The sequence below is a fragment of the Elephantulus edwardii genome, unplaced genomic scaffold, assembly GCF_000299155.1.
Source record: "Elephantulus edwardii isolate Elephantulus edwardi_28Jun2011 unplaced genomic scaffold, EleEdw1.0 scaffold00163, whole genome shotgun sequence".
NCBI classification, from domain to species: domain Eukaryota; kingdom Metazoa; phylum Chordata; class Mammalia; order Macroscelidea; family Macroscelididae; genus Elephantulus; species Elephantulus edwardii.
The window spans coordinates 3,439,026-3,463,595 of NW_006399913.1; the positions used below are offsets into that span (position 1 = coordinate 3,439,026).

Genomic DNA, 24,570 nt, shown 5'->3' on the forward strand with positions numbered 1-24,570 from the left:
GACATCATGCTTGGGAGGGTGGAGGGACATCGCAGGAGCGGAAGGCCCTCTATGAGGTGGATTGATTCAGTGACTGGGATAATTGGGATGGGAGCGTCAGAGACAGTGCAATTGGCACAGGACAGAGCGGAGTTTAGGGCTGTTGTACATAGGGTCGCTATGAGTCGCAAGTGACTTGATGGCACATAACAACAACAACAACCAATAAACAAAACAAAATAGAACAAAAACAAAATAGCAGCAATTCTGAGGAATCTTCTAACTTCTGTCTGGCTATGTAGTGGAAAGATAGGCCACTATTAAAGTTCAAGGTCCTTATGTCCTCAAAATACATAATATACATTGAGGATATTAGACATACTGGAGTTATATTGGTTTTACCAACTATGGTACTTTCCACTGGAGAACTGACTATATAACCAATATCAATAAATCCAAGGAATAAATACATTAACCAAGTAGTTCAATCTAACTAAAGGTTTTAAAAAAATCCGAAAAAAACAGACTTCTGATGTGAACATTAACTCTGTGAGAAATGTAATTTTCAGAATACTCAACTACACGAGACCAAAACAAATTCAGAAGGTAGAAATAGGCAAGGAAGGTGGACGAATGGGAATAGGGCACCCAGGGAGGAGTGGAGAGAGACCTGTCACAATGAGGGGACCACAGCAGGTGTCACAAAACAAAACGTGTGTTACCTGTTGATGAAAGACGAATGTGTTTTGCAAACTTTTACCCAAACCACAATAAAGTGGTAAAAAAAAATAAATTAATAAATAAAGCAGAAGGCTGTATTTTTTTTTTAAAAAAAAGAGGAACATTCAGTTGGTTCCATCTACAAAGAGCAATTTCATTTCACTGATGCCAGGTGCCCTTGTGTAGGGATACTTACTGAGCCGTATCATTCTGGGAAACAGAGCAAGACTTGTGCTCTGTTATAAGAATATATGAATGCCTGGGGTGCAGGGATGTGTCTCATTCATCTCTGCAGCCCTGGTGCTAGCCCAGTGAATGAAGCAGAGAAGGCCATGAGAAACATTTACTGAAAGAGTAACTGAATGAATGTCACAGAAGGATGGGAGAAGTACAATGTGGACAGATAGGGTGGTACACTTGAACAATGGCTGATTTGATAACACAGAAGCAGCCCTTAAAATTTATTGGAAGTCCAGAATGCACAGTTGGGGAATAAGGGAGGATAAAACTTAACCATATACCAGATGAGTTGTGGCTCTGAGGTCAAGAAATTAAAACCTCATGCTTTAATGACTTAACTCAACTCATTGCCTTTGAGTCAGAACCAGAAACAGCTCATAGCTGACCCTCAGTGGATTTCTGATGCTGTAAATCTCAGCTGAGGAGTTGCTGGTGGATTTGAATGCCCAGAGAGGCAACCCCTTTGGGTCAGCAGAGAAGCTCCTTACCAACCAAACCACCAGAGCTCCCTGCTTTAGTAGTAGAGTCCAGTCAATACGAAATACTGAAGAAGTGGCATGATCAGATCTAGGCTTCAGGAAATCTTTTGGGCAGCCACAGAGAGGGCTGAGGGCTGAGAATCCAGATGCGATGCTATTGTAATAGTTTACAGAAGAGAGGAGGAGAAGGGCAGCCCCTGAGTGACTGGAGAGAAGATGAATACTACAGACATCAAAGGGACCTGTTGCCTGATTACACTTACGATATGGGAGGAAGAGGAGTCCCTGGGCCATGACAACAGTTCACTTTCTCACTGTGCTATATGGCAGATCATGGGCCAGGCAAGGGAGGATACACAGAAAAGTAGATTTTAGTTCCTGATCTTACAAGGCTCATGATCTATCAAGACAGACGGACACATAATTAAAAACAGTAATATAATATCTGTATACACAGTACATTAAAGGGGGTTTATTTTAGAATGTTTGAACCCAAATAACACCTAAACCCAAGCAATATCACATCACAGTGTTATAGGTGGCTTGTTGTGAACCATTGAGTTGGTCATTGACAGCAGACCTCCAGCAGTTTTTCAGAGGCAAGAAATTGCATAGGCGAAAACTGCCCATCTTTCAACAGTGGAACAGCTGGTGGATCAAAACAATGTGCCTTCAGGCTTAGTGGTAAGGAATTGTGCTTTCAATCCAGAGGCATGTTGTTCAAACCCACCAGCTGCTCTGTGGGAGAAAAATTAGCAATCTCCTGAGAAATTTACTACGTCTGAAAACTCACTGGAGGGTCCACTGAGTTGATTCTGACTTAATAATAAGAAAAAAAGCCTATTAAGATTATTCTTCCAGGCATTCATTTGAAAATACTTTCTTGAGACTCTGTGAACAACATTTTAGGTGCTGGAGATAAGAGTGACAGCAACTCACAAAGATCTCTGCCCTCAAGCTGTGCTACAGTGAGCGTGGGCACTAAGCACGGTAAATCCATGCAGCATCAGCTAGGAGTGGGTTCCAACTCAATGACACTGACCTGAGTTTCTGAGTCAATATACTATCTGAGAGAAGAAGTCCCAAGTAGAAAAAATGAGGGAAGAGGAATAACAGTTGCTGGTAGCATAAGCAGTAGATGGCATTGGGGAGGCTTGAAATTATAATAATAATAAAAAAAGATGATCAAGGAAGACCTTCCCTAGATGGTTCATTTAATGGCTGGACCAAACGGCTGTTCCCACGGCTCCTGCCCCAGTATCGGCTATTTGCTTTATTTATTTGATTTCCAGAGATTCATCACTCTCTAATGCAAACACTTCAGTCTTGCTTCATTGCATTGGAACTCAATGCTTCTTAAAACTGTCTTTGCTCTTTATGGAAGCAAGTGCTTTAGTCCTTTTAATAGTCTGGAGACAGAGGCAGTGATAAATCAAGACTAAAGGAGCACTGGTATTTTTACACGCTTGGTGCACACACATACCACACTGAAGAGTCATCCAGCACTTTCTGCCCCTTAGAAACAGGCAAGGCAGGAGGGGGTCGCAGTGGGCCTCCTTGGGCTCTGGTTTTCACAACCCAAGTTCCTTGTGCACTTTGAAGGAGGGACAGCTCCATCAGATAACTGGGTTAATCATTCATTTACAGGCATGCGTTGAATATACATGGTGATTAGGGTCTGTGTTCCTGTAGTCAGGAGTGCAAAAAAGCACAGGCAGGTTCTTCTGCTACAGAAAGAAGGGCTTTGGAGAACTCAGCAGACCCTATTCTCTTGCCGGCCATCCCTTTTAGTTCATAATAGCCAGAAGGACATCTCTAAATATAACCTGATCTCCTCTCACACCCCATTCTCATGGCTCTCTGACCCCCTTCAAGCTTTTCCCTCCTAGCTTCTGTGATGCCACATTTCCCCAGTTTTCCTCTGACATGAAAAAGCTGCTTCTCGGCCTTCTTGCTGCCTCTTATGCCTCTCCCTCCACCAATCAAATCTTTAAATGACAGTGGATATCCCTCTTGTGCTCAGCCCTCTTCCCCAAATCTAATTTTCTCTCCATTGCTGATGAAATCACTCCAAGATTTTATCTCACTCCATTGCTTTAGATATCATCTCCACGAAGATTCTTGATCTTTGTACTGAGCTTCACAACTGGAAATCTACGATTTATGAGAGATCACCACCTGAGTGTCAACTAGAAATCATAAACACAAGACCAGCTTTGTTGTAGCTGTGTGTTGTGGAGTTGCTGTGAGCCCTTGCCCTATCCTGGCACATCCTCATGATCAGGCTCAATGTTATAATCACTTTGTCAACACATCTTGCTGAGGACCCTTGCTTCCTCTGCCCCTTCACCTTTCCCAGCATGATGTCTTTTTTCCCCAAGGTCAGTACTCTTCTGACAACATGACAAAAGTACACGAGACAGAGTTTCCCCATCCTGCACTCTACGGAGCATCTAATTGCACTTCTTTCAAGACATCCTTGAAAATAACAAAAGGCAAGAAAAGAAAATCACAAAAGGGATGTCAGAAGAGGCTTCAAAACTTGCACTGTAACAGAGGGAGAACAAAACAAAGGGAAGAAATGCTGCTGAAGTAAGAGAGATGAATGGAAGATTTCAAAGCGCAGCTCAAGAAGACCAAGAAAAATATTACCACGAAATGTGCCAAGAACTGGAGAGTCAAAAGGAAATGCTCAGCATTTCCCTGAAAGAACTGAAGAACCTATTCAAGCCTCAAATGGTAATACAAAAGGGTTCTAAATGCAAAATCTTGAATGATGCAGGATGTGTCAGAAGATGGAAGGAATACACAGAGTCACCTGTACCCGAAAGGACTGGTAGACACTGAACCATTTCAGGAAGAAGCATACGACCAAGGACCAATGGTGATAACCAACGTAAGAGCTTCTAGATGGTGTGATTTCTCCTCCAGTTAGCAGTCAGTGGTCTAGAAAGTCATTATCCCACTGTAAACTGCATCATATTCAATGAGTTCTGAATAAAAAACATTGTATACTGCGACCCCAAGGGCATGTGGTTTGAATCCACTGGCTGATGTGCCAGGGAAGGGTGGACAATCTCTCCCTGGGTGACTTACTGCCTCTGAAAATCCACTGGAGGGTCAGCTATAAGTCAGTTCTGACTCAATGACACAACAACAAAGGATTTTTAGGGAACTCTGGTGGCGTAGCCCATAGGGAGCGACCCTACTAACCCAAAGGCTATGCTTCTCTGGCAATTCAAACCCACCAAGGACTCTGAGGGAGAAAGAAAATCCTCTCCATGTGAATTACAGCCTTGGAAATCCAGTGGAGGACTGGCTATGAGACGGTCACAACTTGACAGCAGTAGGTTGAGTTCAAAGGGTTATTAGGGACCAATCTCTACCATAAATAAGTGATTCAAATGTCACTGGTCTCCACAGCCTCGGAGCAAGTAGACTCACCTACACATAGGTCAGGGATCAAGAGCATGATCTCTCAGTGTCAAAGTCCTTTCTAATTTTTAATTCTTTCCTTGCCAACAAAACCAAAAAAGTAGAGAAATAATATAATTCTGCCATTAAAGGGCTCATATGACCTCTTAATGCTCTTTTCCTGGTTCTTGATTATGTCTTTTCCAAAATTAAAAACTGTGAATAAAGTTCATGTACAAAATCAATCCTATGTTCTGCCACAACCTTTAGATTCTTTCATTTTTTTTTCTTTAAACTGACCTCTTTGCTCTTTATTTGTATTTATTTTTTTAGATTCTTATTGACTAATGATTTTCAAATTGTTCCTTCCCCATTTTATACTACAAATATTTCTAAATACCGGTCACAGGGTTCTGGTTAAATTGAAAAGGCACTACTTAGGTTCAGCAAACATTGTGCATCATGTTACAAAAACTCAAAGCTCATTGCCATTGGGTAAGAACCAATTCATAGCTGATCCTCCAACAGGTTTCAAGTTTTAAATCAATGGGAGGAGACTGTCCATCTTTTTCCCCCATTACCACACCTTTCTGACAGTTAGAATTCAACCACTTACCTGTTACAAGGATTCCCAAAGTGTATTAATTACAAAACCCCAGTCTTTGGAAAGAGAAGTCATACTTGGGAGGGTGGAGGGACAACACAGGAGAGGAAGACCCTCGATGAGATAGATTGACTCAGTGACTGGGGTAATGAGAGTAGATGTGCTGGAGACAACAAGATTGGCACAGGATAGAGCAGGATATAGGGCTGTTGTACAGAGAATTGCTATGAGCCACAAGAGACTCGAAGGCACATAACAAATTGCTCAGTGACATTAGGTGGGGCAGGCAGGGGAGGGGAAGGCTTTGTGACCAAAGTCCTTTGTTGATATGTAAAAGTTAAATGCCAGCATGTTTCTTTACTGTAGAACTAACTGGAGGTTTTATTATATAAGCAGCCATGCCAATCTAGGATCAAGAGTAGTACATATAGCTTACTCCCTATTTATTGTCCACTTTCTGCTGACAGCTCGCCCTATGATTTGCGGTTCTCTATGCTCTTGTCTCTTTAACTGTTTTGCACAGCTTATCTCTACCATTCTTCAATCATGCCTCTGTTTAATTGCCTTGATAAACCTTTTTGCTTGTTTCACAATAAAACAAATAAGAAAAGAGGAGTATGCAGTGGTATCCTCCACAGATTTGAGGATGTCTTTTTATTTCTAGCAGAAAATCTGGAGGCATCAAGTGTTTTAGGAACATACTTGGGAAATTTTCCTATCCTTTTAGAAAAATATCTCTATAATAATGAATATCAAATACTAATGAAGAATATTGAATATGCCATGGACTGTGAAAAGAACAAATTTCTTGGAGGAAATGGAACAAGGTGCTCTTTGGAGGCAAAGATGGTGGAACTTTGTGTCACATACTTAGGATATATTATTGGAAAGGGCCAGTCCTTGGAAAAAGACTGTTGAGAAAGCTGGGAGAGAGGCAGACCCTCAACAAGGAGAACTAGCACAGAGCCTGTAACAATGGCTGGAGCACGGCAGAGACTGAGAAGGTTCAGACCACAGGCCATCGTGTCCTTGTGAGTTGTAGATGACTTGACAGCACCAAAAAACAAGTCCTAATTATAGAGTCCACTCCCTCTTCTGGAAAAAAAAAAAAAGCTACATCGCCAATAGTTCATGATCATTTCTTTCATTACTATTGAAAAGGTGGGTATGTCTGACATTTTACAGCTTTTTAAATGGTTTAATTGGCTGTGCTATCTATGGTACAAGGGTGCTGTCATTTAGTAAATTACATCAGCTTGTGGACTGAATGCTAGCGTTATTTACTTTCTGCTATTGGCTTTCTGTACTAAGGGAACTTTATAAGAAATCAAGATGCTTCATAAAAGGAGTATCTTAAAATATCAATTCTGGTCTTAGGTGTTCAGTAACTCTTTTATACAAAAGAAAGATCAGATCAAGCCCAAACCCTAAATACTAATCACAGAAACGGAGAACTCTCTTCCTCCTTGGCCTGGATTCCTCCTTGACACACTTGACAGTTCTGAAGTGATCTCCATCCACTGTGGCTGTATTTTTTAAAATTTTATACTGGTTTACTTTAAAAACTCATATACATTGTTTTTCACACTGGGTATTTCTTAAGTGTCATATTAGTACTGTCTGTTGTGGGGGGCGGGAACTCAAGCAGCACAAAGAAAACACCACTTGGAAGAAGTGCTGTGAGTGAATGCCCACTAGGAGCCTGGGTGGACACTGATTACACATCTGGCTGTTGACCAGAAGATTGGCAGTTTGACCAACCACTCCACGAGAGAAGTCAAAGTCGGCATTCATGAAGAGTAACAGTCTTACAAACTCTACGGGCAACACTTCCCTATCCTTCCAGTGCTACGTGGCAGGTCACGGTGCAGACTTGACTAGGATGGTAGCGGCAGTAGGGACTTAAGGGGGGTGAGGCAAGAGGTGAATGCCTTCACAAATAGCCACACACAGAAATCACTCCAGGTGCAAGTGTGGAATCTACTGGCTTCCCCTCACCCTCCAAAACACTCACAATGAAGTGCCTAGGCACTTAAAATAAGTCAGTGTTTTCTTTAAATGCTGTGATTTTAATATTGATATATCATTAGTAAGGGAATTTACTATGAGTGTATGCCTGATGCATGCATTCTGCAGTCTCAATTTTCATTTTTACTAGTGTACTTGATCCTGTGTATCTCTAGCCTAGAACATTCCAGCTAAAGAGGTCCCTTTAAAGGTAGGGTTTCCGGGTTGGTTTTTTTTAAAAAGAAAACAAAACAAAAACTAAAACAACCCATACTGGTATTTCTTAAATATCTTCCCAAGTATTTTTACTGTAAAATAAGTGAGAGGGAGAATATTTCCAAATCCAACAAATTCACAGCTTTGTGAAAGCCCATGGAAAACTATGCAGAATAATTTTTGATTAGGCCGTGTGACTGTGCCAGCCTGCAAACAAGTGGTTATTCTGTTGTGACATCTGCTGAGCAATGCATCCATTGTTCTCTGGAATTTAATTCATTTTCAATTACTCCATCCAAATGATAAAATATGAGATGTGCTACACTCTGGGGATAAAATGCTCTGATTGTTTTTAGTGTGACCACAACCATTGGCTGGGGAGCAAAAGAGCCCGTAGTAAGTAGGTCCTGAGTTTTGTCTGCTGTGAAATAGTAGTTCTAGAAATGTGAGTGAAATTCTGCAGAATGGAAGGATTGGGAGAAACAATCCTTGCCTCCTCTGATGTGACTGCAGAACTGGCCATGCTGTGTCCTAAGGCTTCTCCCCAAAGAGCAACAGTCTTCAGAATATGAACTCTCTAAGTTCATATTCCAAGAGGAGCACGGCATCCTCTATGATAGTGTAGAATATATACACAAATTATTGTTCACACACTGTGTAAATGTCCCAGATATAAAACAGATCCACTTGTGCTCTTAAGAATGCTGTGAGTTTCCTAAATGCTGTACCATGTGGGGAACACTGCTGTCCTGAGGCCTCACTGGTGAAGCACTGGAGGGGGAGAGAGAGAATACACACAGCCAGACACATAGGAACTCACTCTTGCCCACCACATTTTAATATAAACATCTGACACACGCTCAGAGGAAATAAAAATCAAAGTTCTTAGAAAGTGGAAGTTTAACTTAATTACCAAATAGTCCCCAACCGCCCCCAAACTGATGTTTATCAGTATGCTTTTTATTTCTGTGTAAAAGTATGCCTTCAACCTGTTTAAATGGTACATGATATACAGAGCTTTCAAATAATAGAGCCAGTCATCCTGCAATTTTAAGAAACCAGGTACAAAATGTTGTACGACACATCACTCACCCGTGTGTGATATGCATGTGTGTGCACACACACACAAACAATCCAATGGCCAAAGGTGGCCTTTCCTAAAAGAAGTACGAGAAGACCAGTAAGTGCTGCCAGGGAGACACACATTTACCCTTCTCTACAATCTAGGTAGTTTCCTTTAATCCAGTAGCAAATCTGGGCATATTTGAGAGGCGTGATTCTAACTGCCACATTGAAATCCTGTGGGGAGCCATTCATGTCCACCCACTGGTGCCCTGAAAAAATGCCAATGATTTTTCGCTCCCACTTCTGCTGCTGTCTCTTCCACATCCTCACGTAGACCCCTGACCCGCTGGCCCCAGGCTGGGCATCGCACTGCTGGTAGAGCAGGTCGTAGGTCTCGTCTTTGATGTCACAGAAGCGGTACACCAAGTTGCCTGGTCGGTCATTATCATAACCAGAGAAGTGGATCCTGCCCCCTGGTAGTTGCCTAGCAGGAGGGCTCACCCCAATATTCATGAACTTTCTCTTGTGGGGTTTTTTGAGCTCCAGGAGGGCATAGTCGTAATCCATACCAATGTCATTGGCATTGCCCTTGATCCAACCCTTGGGCACGTGGGTACGTTTCACCCGGATCCACTGAAATTTCATCTTTTCGGGGATGGCTGAGCTTGAGCTGTTGGCTCCTCGAGAGCCATCTTTAAACTTGGGCTTCAGGAAGCCCACTCTGAGTTTCTGGGTTCCTTTCACGTAGGTTTTCCCATCATGGATACAGTGGGCGGCAGTGAGGACATGCTTTTCTGCCACCAGGGTGCCAGTGCAGCCTGTTGATAACTTCACTGACGTTGAGAAAGGGTAATTGAGTAGGAAGTCCTTCCCAAAGATGCTGAACCTGCTATCATAACCGTAAATCTGCCGCTTCCTCCGAGACCTTCTGGAAGACCCTGAGTCTTGGGTCTGGGCCCCACCTCCGCCATTGCTGAGGATGTAAATGCCCACCTGGGTCTCTGTGCGGCTGCCGTTGGCATAGAGGGTTTCATAAGACAGGTATTGTTTGACCTCTTCGTAGGTGGGGAGTGGGGTACCTTTATGACACTGGGGCCCACAGGAGGAAGACACTTCCAATTTGGCTTCTGCCCCAAAGTCTGGTTTGGAAAGGTTAAGAGTGGACTTGGGCAAGATGACTGGGAGACGGTAAGCAGGCCAAGTTGGTTTCAAGTGGACACTGTAGGGGTGCACCTGCCCCACTGCACAGAGGAGGAGGAGGAGGAGAAGGAAGAGAAGTCCTGGAATCTCTGCCATGCTGAGCACCACTCTGTAAAACAAAGACACGCAGGTCAGGAGGACAAGTGGCCAAACACTCATTCACTGCAGAGGAAGCCTGGCAACATGCCTGGCGTTGTTTCCAAGTCTATGAACTCTTGTCTGGAATCAGGGTGTGGAGAGACATCCTCAGATAACATATTCACTTACAAGTGCAAGGGCTTGACTCGGGCAACATTCCCATAGGTGGGTGCCCCAGAAGGGAGTGGGTTCACTGCCTTCATATCTAAGACGCCTTGGTGATGACTACTTCAAGGGCCGTATTCATGCAGTCACTATGTCCCAGATGAAGGCCAGCCTCAATTCCCATGCCATCTTGTGCTTGAGTCTACATCTGCACCTTCTTCCACATTCCCTGGCCTCCTGCTTTTCTACTGTTTCCCTCTCACACTTACATGGCAGGTGCTTGGAAAAATTTTGAAAGAAACTTGCTCAGTCAGAAGACAAATTTAAAAGCATAGTGTACAGAGTCACCAAGGCAAGGCATCGCAGATGGGTGACTCCACCATGACACACATACCATGATTCCCACAGCTTCTAAAAGGTGGTCATGTTCAGAAGAGAGTATCAAACTTTTTGATTTTGCTTTGGATTTAGAACATTCTTTACTGTTATAAATGGAGCTACGAAGTAGCCTCTAACAAACAGAATATTCCAGGAAATTAAAAGACGTATTGCGATGGGAAAGTCTGCTGTTAGGGACCTCTCTAAAGTACTGAAGAGCAACGGTGTCTCTCTGGAGACAAAGGTGCATCTGATACAGGCCATGATCTTTGCTATCACTTGTTATGCATCAGAGAGTTGGACAATGACTAAGGAGGATAGAAGGAGAATTGATGCCTTTGAGTTCTGGTGTTGGAGAAGAGTATTGAGAGTACCATGGACTGCTAGGGAAACAAACAGATTCATCCTGGGGAGGGTTAAACCGGGCTGCTGCTTGGAGGCAAGGATTTTGAGGCTTCGTCTGACATATTTTGGTCATGTTATAAGGAGAGACTGGTCGTTGGAGAAGGACATCATGGTTGGGAGGGCAGAGGGCAGGCGCAGGAGGGGAAGACCCTCTAGGAGATGGATTGATTCAGTGACTGGGGTAATCAGGATGAGTGTGTTGGAGACAATGAGATTGGCACAGAACAGAGCAGAGTTTAGGGCTGTTGTACATAGGGTCCCTTTGAGTCGCAAGTGACTCGACGGCACATAACAACTACACAACAACTCTTAGATTATGATGTATACTATCATGATCTTTGCCAATGATTGAAAGCTTTAATATTACAACAACTTGTAATACAATTTGTAAAACAAATTGTGAATGAGCTCTGGTGGCACAGTGTGTTACACTGATAATGGTCTGAATCCACCAGCTGCTCTGTAAGAGAAAGACGTTTAGTTTTCTTCCATATGACTTACAGCCCTAGAAACCCAACGAGGGGTCACTAAGCATCAGAATCGACTCAAGAGCATGAGTATCACATTATGACTGTTACTACTGGTTATTCAGATGTTCTCATCTATGTGTCTACCTAGTTCAAATGTCTTGGAGTTGGATCTATGTGGGCTTTCAATGAAAATGTATTGGATGAATGCCTGTATCAATGGATGAGTGAATGAATACATGAACAGCAGGGTTCAAAACTACCAACTACCCAAGAATGACTTGTGCCAAGGGATCAAGACGTAAAGGAGATGACAGAGTCCCACGGAGAAAGGACATGAAGTCCGGCTAGTGAGGAGAAAGAAGGGAAGTGTTCCAGGGAAGGGGATGAGATCGGTGTGGAAGGTGAACAGAAACTAGGCAATGTAAGAAAACAGATTGTAGGAGGCATTTTATGAGAGGGTTGGTTTGGACAAGGGCACATGGCCATGCACTGGTATGAAAAACTTCAGGAACTTACAAAGAGTGGAATGGAGGAAGTGGTGGGGAAACAAGTAGGAGTTGGTATGAAATGATACGTGTTTTAAGCTAAGGAGTTTGGATTGCATCCTGGAAGGTATGTTTACAAATCTAAATTAATCATCTTACAAGAGAAATAACAAAAAAGAATAATAATGAGGTGGAGAGAAGACTGAAAGGATACTCATCCTTCAGTATAAAGAAAAGGTTAGGTTCCAAAGACCAGGCCTTTGTGCAAAATGAGGAGAAGGTGAGGGAAGATTTCACAGAGGAATTCCTGGAGCCTAGATGCTGTGTCCACCAGCACCACTGAGCTCCGCCACAGGGACTGGCACTCGAGTGGGCCTGGTAGCTGGACTAGAGGGATAGTTGTTGGTTCAGGGGCTTTGGCAATTGCAAAAGCCACGGTCAAGTTAGTGGGTAGTAGAGTAACTAGTGCAAAATTATGAAAACGTCTTAGCCTTAACCAAGTGTCTAAAGGGAATGAGACACTGGGCCACTTGGGACTGTAGTTTCAGAGACATAACTGTCAACTGGCATAATGTCTACAAAGTCTACAAAGACAATGCTCTCCATCCTACTTGAAGAGCAGCCCTGGGGTCTTAAAAGCTCATGAGCAGCCATCTGAGGAACAACTATCAACCTCTCCCCACTTAGAGCAAAGAAGAGTGAAGAGAACCAGACTATCAATCTGGGCTACGGAACTTCAGTGTTAGCAACTTTAATGCCAGAACTAAATGGTGCCTGGCAACTGCTTACAGCTCTGAAAAGGATCACAACGGACGGTCCCTGACAGTGTGGGAGAAATATAGAGAACAAAACTCAAAACCCTAAAAAAAGAGAAGCATTACAGGTCTGACAGAAACTGATGGAACCCTCAAAACTCAGGCCCTTTGTCACTCTTTAAGCCCATAACTGAAATCAGGCCCATGACTCAATTTCCAGCTAAACAACAGACAGGTCTATACAGTAATCAATGATAATAGGGAGGAGTACAATCTTAGAACAATCAAACACACAGTATAAAAAGGGCAGCAGTTTATCAGGGAAGAAGAAAGAAGGTATAAAGGACTAGGAAAGGAGGAATGGAGATGGAAAGCACAGGGAGGGAGTGGGACGAGAACTGCTGCGACGGAAGGGCTACAATCCATGCCAGCGAACGTGCATGGATTGTTGGAGGGAAAATAAATTTGTTTTGCAAACTTTCACTCAAGTCACAACAAAACGTTGTTTAAAAAGATAGTTACTGGGAGTTGCTGCCCCCCTGAGATGCCTGCTGCCACTCTGCAGGACAGGGAAGAAGTAAGAACCTATGAAAATAATCAGTGTGTTACTGATCTCAGAGGGCTTAGAATCCACGGCTGAGATTCAGCTCGCTGAGAAGAGGAACTCAGCAGCCCAGGAAGCAGAGAACAGGGAGGAGGCAGTGGCTGCTGCTGCAATTCCTAAGTCCCAACCCTTCCTGTTTCAGAACTAGGTTCAGGCACTGAGTACAGGAGGCAATAGCAGCACCTTGCCCACCCCCACCTCTTTCTGAGTCCCTCCAGCTCCCCATGGGCCCTAAGGAAAAAAAGGTTCCCTTAAAAATCCGCCTCTCCCCTCTTTTACATGAAGAGCTGCAAGTGGAGGTGGGACTGGCAAGAGACCTTCTGGAGAGCTGGCTGCTTCAGCTGACGGTCTGACAGACAGGGATGACTCCGCAGGTCAGTGACTGGACATAGTTAGGAAGCCGGGGTTAAAGCACAAAAGAGCAGGATGGTAGTTGTTTGGGTGGCTTTCTAATAAACTACTGTCATACACGTAAACGGTCAGGTAACAGGATAGTCAGTGAGGAGTAGGTGTACGCTCATTAATGTCAGACATGAATTGGCTCCGAAACTTTTCGATTGAGAGGAACTGACTCAGCAGTAAGGCAATTCATTAGACATGATGTGCTCACAATCAAGTGTCCCAAAAGGACAAGGGGGGTGGTTAGCACTCAGGGGTCATGGGACACATTCAAACACTCACTGCCTTTGAGTTGGTTATGATTCGTAACGATTTTCGTAGATTTCCAAGGCTAAGAATATCAGGAGAGAAACTGCCTATCTTTCTTCCTCAGACTCCTGGTGGGTTTGAACCCCAGAAGATGAACAATCTTTGGATTAGCAGCACAACTCGCTATAGATGATGCCACCAGAGTTAAAGGGGAATTCTCATTATTCTCACTCTCTGTCTATTCACAGGTATAGATCAGATATAAACTTGTGGGGTACCTTTTGTGGTCCTTTTATCTTAGAGCTAGAAAAGTCTATTGATCACATGTTGTCCACCTGAACATACTACTCACTCCATATTCCCAGTCTCTAACACTCTATTTTTCAAACATGCCCTTTTACCACTCATCTCTGGGATCTTTTATTTTTAATTTTTTTAATTGGTTTGTATACAGTACTTTTTTCCCTTTTGTTTCACACGTATACATTGTGTTTTATATAAGTTTTCATTTACATTGCTTCATATAATCATTTATAAGCTTTGTATTTTATACCATTATCACTGATCTATGCTTATTATCCCAACATCTCGAATCCTTATGGATTCCTTCCTATTCCTTCACACTCTCTGCATCCATCCACTAAACTCTTTACTGTTTCTCTTTGTTCTAGAGAGCACAGATAGGAAGAGAGGAGGATTTGGTCCAGAAAAAGAACCCTTGGGATATCTTACTTCCTTGGAATTTTGCCCTTCTCCATCTCAGTACCATATGAAGGTCCCTGGACCCTTTTGTAAGGAGACAATACATGAACTTATTTCTCTAAATCCACAGAATCATGGGATGTGTGTATATGTGTGTACATTGGGCATATTATAGAGATTAAACACTTTCTATGCAAACATTCTAGATGCATTAGGCTTGTTGTTTAGCTGCTGTTCCCCGACACATGGCAATCTCATGTGCAACAGAATAAAACATTGCCCGTTCCTGTGCCACCTCCATAATCAGTTGTAGAATGAACCACTGTGAGTTTTCATTGGATGATTTCTCGAAATAAATCACCAGAACTTTCTTTCTAGTCCATTTTAGTCTGGAAGTTCCCCTGAAGCCTGCTACAGCATCACAGTAACACTGAACCCTCCACAGATGGATGGCTAATGCAAGGAGGAGCACTGGCTGCCAATCAAATTCAGGCCTCGTGTACAGAAATTAAGAATTCTACCACCGAACCACCAATGCTCCCAGATGACCTTGGGAGAGGATGCTAATGCTAGCAGTGCTTACTTCCCTCATGCTGAACTTGGCAGTGGAACAGATGTGGTGATGACAACCACACAGGACATCTCTTGAGGATGGTTCTGTGCCTGATTATCACCATCTTCCAGCTGGAGAGACAGTGAGTGGGCTTTTCTAGGGCTTAGGTACCATTATCTACAGGTAAGTAGCTGTGTAGATCACCAAATGTCTCACCCTTTTCAGAATTCTTGCCAAATTAACATGCACTCAGAGGAATCTGAATATCATCATGGTCTCCTGGAAGCCATCCCCACCTTCCTTTGATTAAGCCAGATGTTAATGGTTCATAACACTGTAGACAGAGTAAGCCAAGTTTTACTTCAGCTTATCTTTAGAAAAGAAATGTAATCCAGAGGTCCAAGGTGCTACATGTTCCTGTTTTAAAAATTGGTTTGTGGGGGAAAATGAGAGACTAGGTGATGAGATAATACTATACTATGTATTTTCATAAACTGTGGATAATATTTTCAATGTGTATGGAAACCATGATAGCCAAGCTATGCTTGTGTCATCATCTAGCGCATGGACTTTCAAAACTCCAAATCTGTATCTAACTTGGATCCTCATAATACAGACTTTGATATATCTACCCTACTAACCTATCTTGGGCTTTATCCACTTAGAAAAAAAGGCTGCAATATCCCATTGATAAGGGCATCAAGGAATGACAGGGAAAAGCTCAACACTAAAGTATATTTTGAAAAATCTTGCTAAGAATTTTGCTTTAATTAAACCTCCTCTCAGGCAAAGTGAACTCTCATTTTGCTTATTCAAGTGCATTTCTTTTAACTTTGAACTCTGGTGGTGTAATTCATACAGGGTTATGTTGTTAACAGCAGCACCTCTCTGGCAGTTCAAATCCTCCAGCAGACCCATGGGGAAAAGATGGGCAATCTCCTTCTATGGTAGTTACAGTCTGAAAAAAGCCACTTTACAATCAGCTACATGTAGGTTCCAATTTGATGGCAATGGATTTGAGGTTTTGTTACGTGTAGTAATTCTTTACCTATTAAAAAACCAAATCCTTAAACATCTAAAAGCCTTGAAGCATGTGCCTCATTTCACAAGTGTCACTATGCCATTTATTTTTTCAGATCATAAAAAGTAGACAATGTTTTTAAAAGCCAATTTGTAAGAGTTACTGAGAGTGGAAAATGGAAACAAGCCTTTGTTGAGGTGCAAGCAGTCTGGTAGGGATTTGCTACTCCTGCTTCATTCTAGCCTCTGCATAAAGGATACAAATTCACAGTTCAGCAAAATGACAAGTGTCTAGGCTCCATGATTTGGAGAAGGTGTGCCTGATCCAGGCCATGGTCTTCACAATTATTTGCTATGCATCAGAAATTTAGACAATGACTAGGGATGATAGAAGGAGAATCGATGCCTTTGAGCTGTGGTGCTGGAGTATTAAATATATCATGGACTGCTAGAAGAACAAACAGGTTCATCCTAGAGTGTGACACCAGGTTGCTCCTTGGAGTCACAGATTCTGAAGCTCCATCTGACATATTTTGGGTATGTGGCAAGGAGGGACAAGTCCTAGGAGAGGGACAGAACAAGAGAGGAAGACTCTGGATGAGATGGACTGACTCAGTGACTGGAGTAATGGAGGTGGGTATAATGGAGATGATGATGTTGGTTCAGGACAGAGCAGGGTTCAGAGCTGTTGTACACAGGGTAACAATGAGTAGCAAATGACTCAACAGCACATAACAACAAACACAACAGGCACTATGAGACTCTGGGATCAGTGATCTCTGGATCACTGACTACTATCACAGAATGTGAAAGAATGTACCATATCACTGAATATTACAATTCAGAGTGCCTGGAACATAAATTCTGGTCTTTTATCCCAGGGTTAAAGAGAAGCCTATAATCTATGAGAAAAGACTGCTAAACCAGTAAGACAAGGCAAAGATTTGGTCCCATAGAAATAAATTTTACAGACACCTGATTTATATTTTGAAATGATGCTTACAAGGATCTCCATTTTCTAGATGTTGAGGCTTAATCCACATTGTAGTCTTGATGGCATAAATGGGTTGTGTTTGATTATTGTCCTAAAAAGCTGGAAGTTCAAATTTGCCATGGAAGAAGGTCCTGGCGATCTGAGTCTATGAAGATGGCAACCAAGAAAGCCTTATGGAGCAGTCCTACTCCACAAGCACCACTGGGACTGACTTCACAGCAGTGCTATTATGCATTAATTTACTTTATGGGATCTTGCTCTGTCATTTTACATATGGTTTGCACCTTTCTGTTGTTGTCTAAAATATCTACAGCAAAAAAAAAACCAAAAACACCAATAATTATTGCACGTGCCAATTCCACAGCACTGGTTATATTCTCCAAGGTGTGCAATCATTCTCAGTCTCCTTTTCTGAGTTGTCCCTCCAACTACACTAACTACCCCTTAAGCTCCTTACCTCACTTTTCCAGTTACTGTTGTCAATTTGATCCCACCTAAATAGTTCTTCTAGCAAGCACAAAGCCACTGGCTCAGTGCACCTGAGACCTTTCTGGATGACTCTCTTCGGACAAATAATGCTATATGTGCTCAAAGATGATGTCTCAGAATCCTTTGCAAAACTGGTTTCCACCCCCTCAAGAATATAGTCAAAGAGGTGAGGGTAGGGTTGATTAATAATGCTCAAGGGAGACGTGCTTCACGGATTAAACTAAGTTATTGTTTGTTTAAAGAAGACTTGAGGGAATATTTTTGGTTTAAGGGCTGAAGCTTAAGGTTCAGGGATTTATCCAGCCTCAACGGTTCAAAAAAGTATGGGTTCCGTGGCATTTTGCATCTTGATCAAAGTTTCTATGTAACTCTAAGGCGTAAAACTGCGCCTGAAGAAACTTCAATCCATAGTTGGAAACTAATACAGTCTTAAACCCTCTTTGCTGTGTGATATTAAGCAGATTCTAATTCTCAGTAGCCCTATAGGAAAGTGTGGAGCGTCCCCATAATTTCTAAGGTTCTAGTCTTGACGAAAGCAGCCACATCTTTCTCCTATGGATGGGTTTCTACCACTGACTTTTCTGTTAGCAAATGAGTACTTAAATCACTGTGCCACTAGCACCCCGTTAGAAATCCCTAAAAGTCCAATATCCCAAATCTCTAGTTATAACTGACCAGAAACCAAGAGACATAATTATGTGTTCTTCTGTCCCCAAGTGACTTTAAAATGTCATCTGTATTCAAGTGGCCAAATGTTTATTTGTGGTGGTTTACAATTAGTTCTGAATAAGAGCGGAATCAGATGAATCTCCTTACCTAGTCTTTTTAGGTTGGTCATTATCTAATTTTATCATTTTCCTGGCTCACAAAAGCTCAGGTCAGGGACTATGTCATTGACAAACAGAGTCTACACTGTCATTTACTGTTCCAGTGTTTACTGATAGAATTATGGAGGGTGGGGACACAGAAGAAAGGAAAAGGAAAATGTATCACGTTAATCTCTTACTTAGCTGCAGGACAAGTTTTTCCTTCATTAGTGTACGAAAGAAATCAGGCATCCAGCAGAGGGCAGCTTTCAAGAGTGGAAGGAGCCTCCTCCACATTGCTTTTCCAAGGGGGAAGGACCGGCCCATCTTTGGGACATTATTTCCTAATAAATGTGTTTATCTTAAAAAAAGAGTGGAAGAAGTGGTCCTTGAAAAGCTGAGTGTGAATGTTCCCGAGAAATGTCTGAGGGGAAGGAAGACTCCTGTCCACTAAGGGCCACAGAAGGGACGCTCCAACCCTTTTCCTATTAATAAGTAATGCATGGCTCTAAACTGAGGTTGTGGCTTTGCATTACTCAAACAATTCAGTAGATAAAAGGCTAAGTCTGTAGGAGATAAATACAATTGTTTTGATTTTAAAAGCTCTATATAAATCTGTACTATGAGCTTTGGTGGCCTAGTAGCAAGAAGCTGTGCTGCAATCCTGAAGGCATGCAGTTCGAGGCCACCAGCTGTTCCATGGGAAAAGAATAGGCGATCTCCTCCCGTGCGATTAACTGCCTCTGACAACCCATCGAAAGGACAGCTATGGGTCAGTTCCGACTCTATAGTACAAACAACAACAACAAGCCTATTTAAGATAAATAATAGTTGTGTGTGCCACTGAGTCAGAATCAAGCCATAGCTGACCCTCCAATGGGTATTCAGAGGCAGTAAATCACACAGGAAGAGACTGCCCATCCTTCTCTGCAGAGCAGCGCGGAGCAGCTGGTGGGTTTGAACCATGTGCCTTTGAGATTGTAGTGCAGCTTTTTCCCACTAGGCCACCAGAGCTCCCTACTATAACTGTTTTCATTTTATAACTCTATGCAGATACATGCTATGCCTATTAAAGTATAAAGAATAGAGATATATTAAAAACAACAATCATAATCCCACTACCAGAATAGTAATTCAGAAGCTATGCAACTAAGTTCTCTCTCACCTTTACAAATAACGATATTCTTAACAGATGAGAAGGTGACTTTAAATTCACTTTTTGAAAAAAGTGTTTGTGAGTGAAGTCAGTCATAAAGGGACAAATAATGCATGGGGTCAGTATTATAAACAATCAAGAAAAGGCTGAATACTGTCGGATACTGAGGATGGGAGCAGGAAGAAGGGACAGGCACTAACTAGAATGTAGACACGAATTAACCGGGGTGAATATAAAGGCAATATATAATAAGGGGAAGGTCTGTGCAACATGACCAAGGCAAGCACTGGGGGTCCAAGAGTAAAAGGCAACAATGACAAAGACTATTGTATACACAGAACGGCATTAAAAGTAATAATAAGTAATAACTGATAAGAGGATACATAGCTAAACATGCAGGCTGAACAGAGAATGGTAGTACACCACAAATATACAGAGGCTTGACAGAGGATATTTTTATACATGTATCTGTATGTGTTGCAAACACACCCATGTATATAGAACAGTGTTATGAAAACATCTTAGTCATAACCAAACACCTTGAGGGAATGAGTCACTGGGCCTGAGGGTTTGGGATTATAATCTTGGGGTATAGCTAACAAAGACAACATTCTAAATCCTAAGTATGTGACTGGAGTCTTAAACTTGTGAGCATCTTCTATAATTCAACTAGTGGTCTTTCCCTGTCTGGAGCAAAGAAGAAAACACAAAAGCCAAACCTACAGCTGCTGAGTTGGTTCCAACTCAAAGCAACCCTCCATCCGATTTCAGAGGTTAGAAATCTTTACGGGAGGAGACAGTCCATCTATCTCCCTCAGTACACCCAACGAATTGGAACTGCCTAACTTCTGGTTAGCAGCACAACATATTATGCACTAGCCACCAGAGTCCCTTAAAAGTAGAGGAAATCAAAGACTCAAAGAAACAGTAAGTTCAAAAAACTGATCAACCACAAAAACCATAGCCTCTACTAGCCTGAAACCAGAAGAACTTGATGGTTCATTACTGATTCATTACTGCTTCATTACTGATTACTCTGATTAGAACCACAACGGGAAGATTACAGTGAGAGAAAAATGTAGAGTAAGAGCCAAAATCATAAATTAATTGTCTGATAGAGACTGAGGGAACCCTCAAGTCTATGGCTTTTAGTCACTAATGACCAAGAATGGGTAAGGGACTGAGCCTGAGCCCAGGCCCAGGAACTGTTGGCCTTCTTGCCAAACAACAGACAGGTCTATAAAGGAAAAAAATGACATTTATAAAGAACATAATGTTTGAGAAAATCATCCATGTGAGCTTCAAAGGGCAGCATTTTCCCCAAAGCAAAGTTCAGGAGGCAGAAAAGAAGGACAAAGGGAAAATAAGAATACAAAGAATATATGAGAAGAGTGCTGTTACACTGAGGAAACTGTAGCTAATATCATGAACCAAAATGACTATCAATTGCTCAATGGAGAACCAATGTGCTCTGTAAACATTAATGCAATCACCTTAAAATGCTCACACATAAACAGAGGAATAAACATTTCCAAAGCTTATCTTCAAACATCCATCTCTGGATGAAGAAAACTCAGGTCTACAAAAATTCACTTTAAAGAAGAAAGCATTGCCGGATAAAGATTTCTAATATACATAATGACTTTTTTTTTTTCAAAGTTTCCACCTAAGTATTTTCATGCATCACTTGATCTAAATGGCAACACAGAAGGAAAATTCAGGTAAGCAAATATTGTTCCACTATGCTCAGTAAGACAGGAATTGTGATTCTTTTCCAACTCTGTGTATCTGATTCATAAAGGTTATATATTTCATCACTCATCGTGCAAGCCTCTGTCCTGCTTCCCTACTGCCTAAAAATATTTATACTCTATGATGATTGTGGCACATTACAAAGCCACAAAGAATCTTATGATAGAAGCACTCTGCACATTATAAGATGTGAAAACAGCCAAAATATGTTTGAAGACTGGGCACTGAGACTGCTCCCAGTTCTGCACCTTGGTCTTTAAAACTAAGTAACAGCCTAGGTCTTCTCTACTCTAGACACATTTTCAGGAGAATGAATTAACTCCCATAGAGAATAAATGATGATAGGAAAAAACCCAATCCTTAGGGAACCCATTGTCTGTTGTACAATTTATGAGTTCCCGTGGCCACCAGAAACAGGAAAGCAGAAAGGAACTGCGCTTGTGAGTTTGTGAAGATAAAAGTTTTAGGCACCATTCGGAAGGATGGAAAAGGATTTTCCGTGGAATGTGTGGCCATGGATATTGAGCAGTGAAACCATGCTAATTCCTAAAGCAAATAACTAAAATGAACAAAGCTCTGGGAATATTCTGCAGCAAGGCTTGCTCTCGTTCTCCTGCGTCACAGAACTTGTTAAAGCAAAAGAGATCTAATTGTATAATGATTTAAGAATGACAGTCTCCTGAAGGAAAATGCAGGGCCCTTCCATGTCCAGCAGGTTCAAAAGAAGTGAGCCCCTCTTCTCTAATAGATTATACAGAAAATGCACGAGCCCAGTGAGCTTGGGACAAACCTGGCAGCAGAACAAGAATAGAGTACATAGAGCCCTCAATGGCGAGACCATGAGAAAGGAATTCCGTGGAGACGGTGTGGGTTATGCATGAATAACACCCGGTGAATTAAATTCAAGGGATCAACCGGAAAAGATGGGCAAGAGAACCTGAGACTATCAAACAGACTGGGCCAGCAAAGCTCTCAGACACGCTAATGGGCACTTTGGCATTTATGCTATAGACAGAAAATCCACACACATTCACCGACTACCTGGATAACCTGTCAAGGTTACAAAAATGAGATCCATATTCATTACATTAGAAAAATGCTTCCCACCAATTTCAGGCACAAGGAAGCATGGCATTTTATCACTTGATTTTAACTGGAGATTTTAAGTAGTAACTGCACTACTTAAGCACAGATGCTGTGCATATCATCAAAACCTCACAAATCATCTGTTGGCGTTTATGGCATCTTCTACATTCCTTCTCCCCACTTCCCAAACCCACTTCACACTTTTCTAATAGTCTTCCTGGGAGAAGGAGTGTTCAGTCCTGCCTGTGACGCTCTACTGAATAAGTATTACACTGAAACGCCATCAATAAATATGATGTCAATTCGGCTGTGGTGTTAGAGAAGAGTACTGAATATTCCATGGACTGCCAAAAGAATGAACAAATGTGTCTTGGAAAAGGTGCAGTCAGAGTACTCCTTGGAGCAAGAATGGAGAAGTTTTGTCTCCCATACCTTGGGCATGTTGCTAGGAAGGGCGATTCCTTGGTAAGGGATATCATGCTTGGAAAGGTGGAGGGTCAGCAAAAGGGAGGAAGCTCTTCCATGGGAAGAGTTGACATGGGGACTGCAGCAGTGGGCTCAAGTGTATCAAATATGATGAGTGTGGCACAGGATAGGGCAGGGTTCAGGCCTGTACTTGATGGGTACCTAACAACAACAACATTCGTCACAGCTAATTTCAACTTCAAATTTAACTCCTTTAATGTAGTAACTCACAGGGCCTGGGCAGCTTATTCTGAAAGTGGTCTACCTTTCCCTCAGGAGTGCATATTGAGTGCCATTGAGTGTCAGGGCCTCAGATGCTCAGGTCTCTCCAACACTCATCACTGTCCAACTGTAGCGCTTCCCAAGGCACCAGCAGTTTCTGAACTCTCGAGAGAATCATCCAAAGGGCAGTAGTAACTCAGTCAGGATGTTAAAATCAGCTGCTTTCTAAAGAGATGCTAGAATATAAACGTCATTTATATTCTGGAGGAGGAGAGTGGCTTTAACCTCTCTGAAATAATTCTTCCCCCTCCCTTTACTTCTAGGGCTTTTATTTAAAAGTTAACATCCAGTGATGAATGTCTAAGGCTGCTGAAGTATTTGTTTCCAACAACTGTTGATAGCTCACAGGGAGTAGTTTCTAGATTTAGCGCCTCTTGAGAAGCACCCTGCCCATTTATTAAAGCTCCAGTCAAAAAACTCTGTTCCCAAGAATCTGCACGTTTCTTGCTTGCTAAGGTGTGTTCACAGTAACGTGCCCAGGAAATTAAAAAAAAAAAAAACAAATGTGCAGAACTTGGTAGTATCACATACATGCAAAACTCAAAGAGAATTACCTGATGGTGGGTGTGTATCTATGGACGTGGGGTGTTACTATCCCAAAGGCAGTTGCCTAGTATTTTGGATCACTCAGCATCCAAGGACAACAGTTTGAAAAGTCCTTTCCCTACTAGCTCCAAGGGTGACATTGTGTGAACCTAAATGCCCTGCAGCTAGGGCGTCTCTTTGCAGCGCCCTAAGAACTCTGCTCTCAGCCCCAAGGCCAGACGGCGGCCCCGGCAAAGTCTGGAGTGGCCCGGGGACTCCGCTCCCCAAGCACCGAGCGCGCAGTCGGCCTTTGTCCCGCGCCTGCTGGTCCCCTCGCTCCCGGCGTCCCCGCCCGCGGGCGCACCCCATCCGCGCTCGCACTCACCGGAGCCGAGCAGCCGCCCGGCCGCGGCTCGCCGCGCTGCTCAGACAGGTGTGGGCGCAGGGAGGGCGCGCGCGGGTCCCATGCCGGCCCGAGGCTCCGCTGAGTGCGAGCGAGCTGAAGGCGGGCGCGCGAGTAGCGCCGGCTGCGGGCGGATCCGCCCCTCCCCGCGCCCTTCGAGGCCCGCCCGCCCCGCCCCCGGGCCTCGGGAAAGGCGCACGCCCGCCCCGCTGCTCCCAGCCCGCGCCCCTCCCTCCGCCGCCGCCATCCGGCCGGAGCCGCCGGGGTAGCGGAGGAACCGGCATCCTGCAGCTCCAGGCAGGTAGGCCCCGCAGCCTCGCCAATGTGGGCTCCTGCGCGCTCACCGGCAGCCGCCTAGGTCAGGATCCACGCCCTCTTACCTTCCTGCACGGCGCTTCCCCGGACTTGGGCACTGCCGCTTCTAG

General features: G+C 43.1%; 1 protein-coding gene across 1 annotated transcript; it reads right to left on the bottom strand.

Annotated features, from left to right (window-relative positions):
* Positions 1-8,865: 8,865 nt before the first annotated feature.
* PRSS23 (protease, serine, 23) lies at positions 8,866-24,226 on the bottom strand. The gene is made up of 2 exons (XM_006895255.1): positions 24,128-24,226; positions 8,866-10,033 (listed from the first exon to the last, which is right to left on the bottom strand). The coding sequence occupies exon 2, from the start codon at positions 10,018-10,020 to the stop codon at positions 8,866-8,868; it is 1,155 nt and encodes a 384-aa protein (XP_006895317.1). The 5' UTR covers positions 10,021-10,033; positions 24,128-24,226.
* Positions 24,227-24,570: the final 344 nt, after the last annotated feature.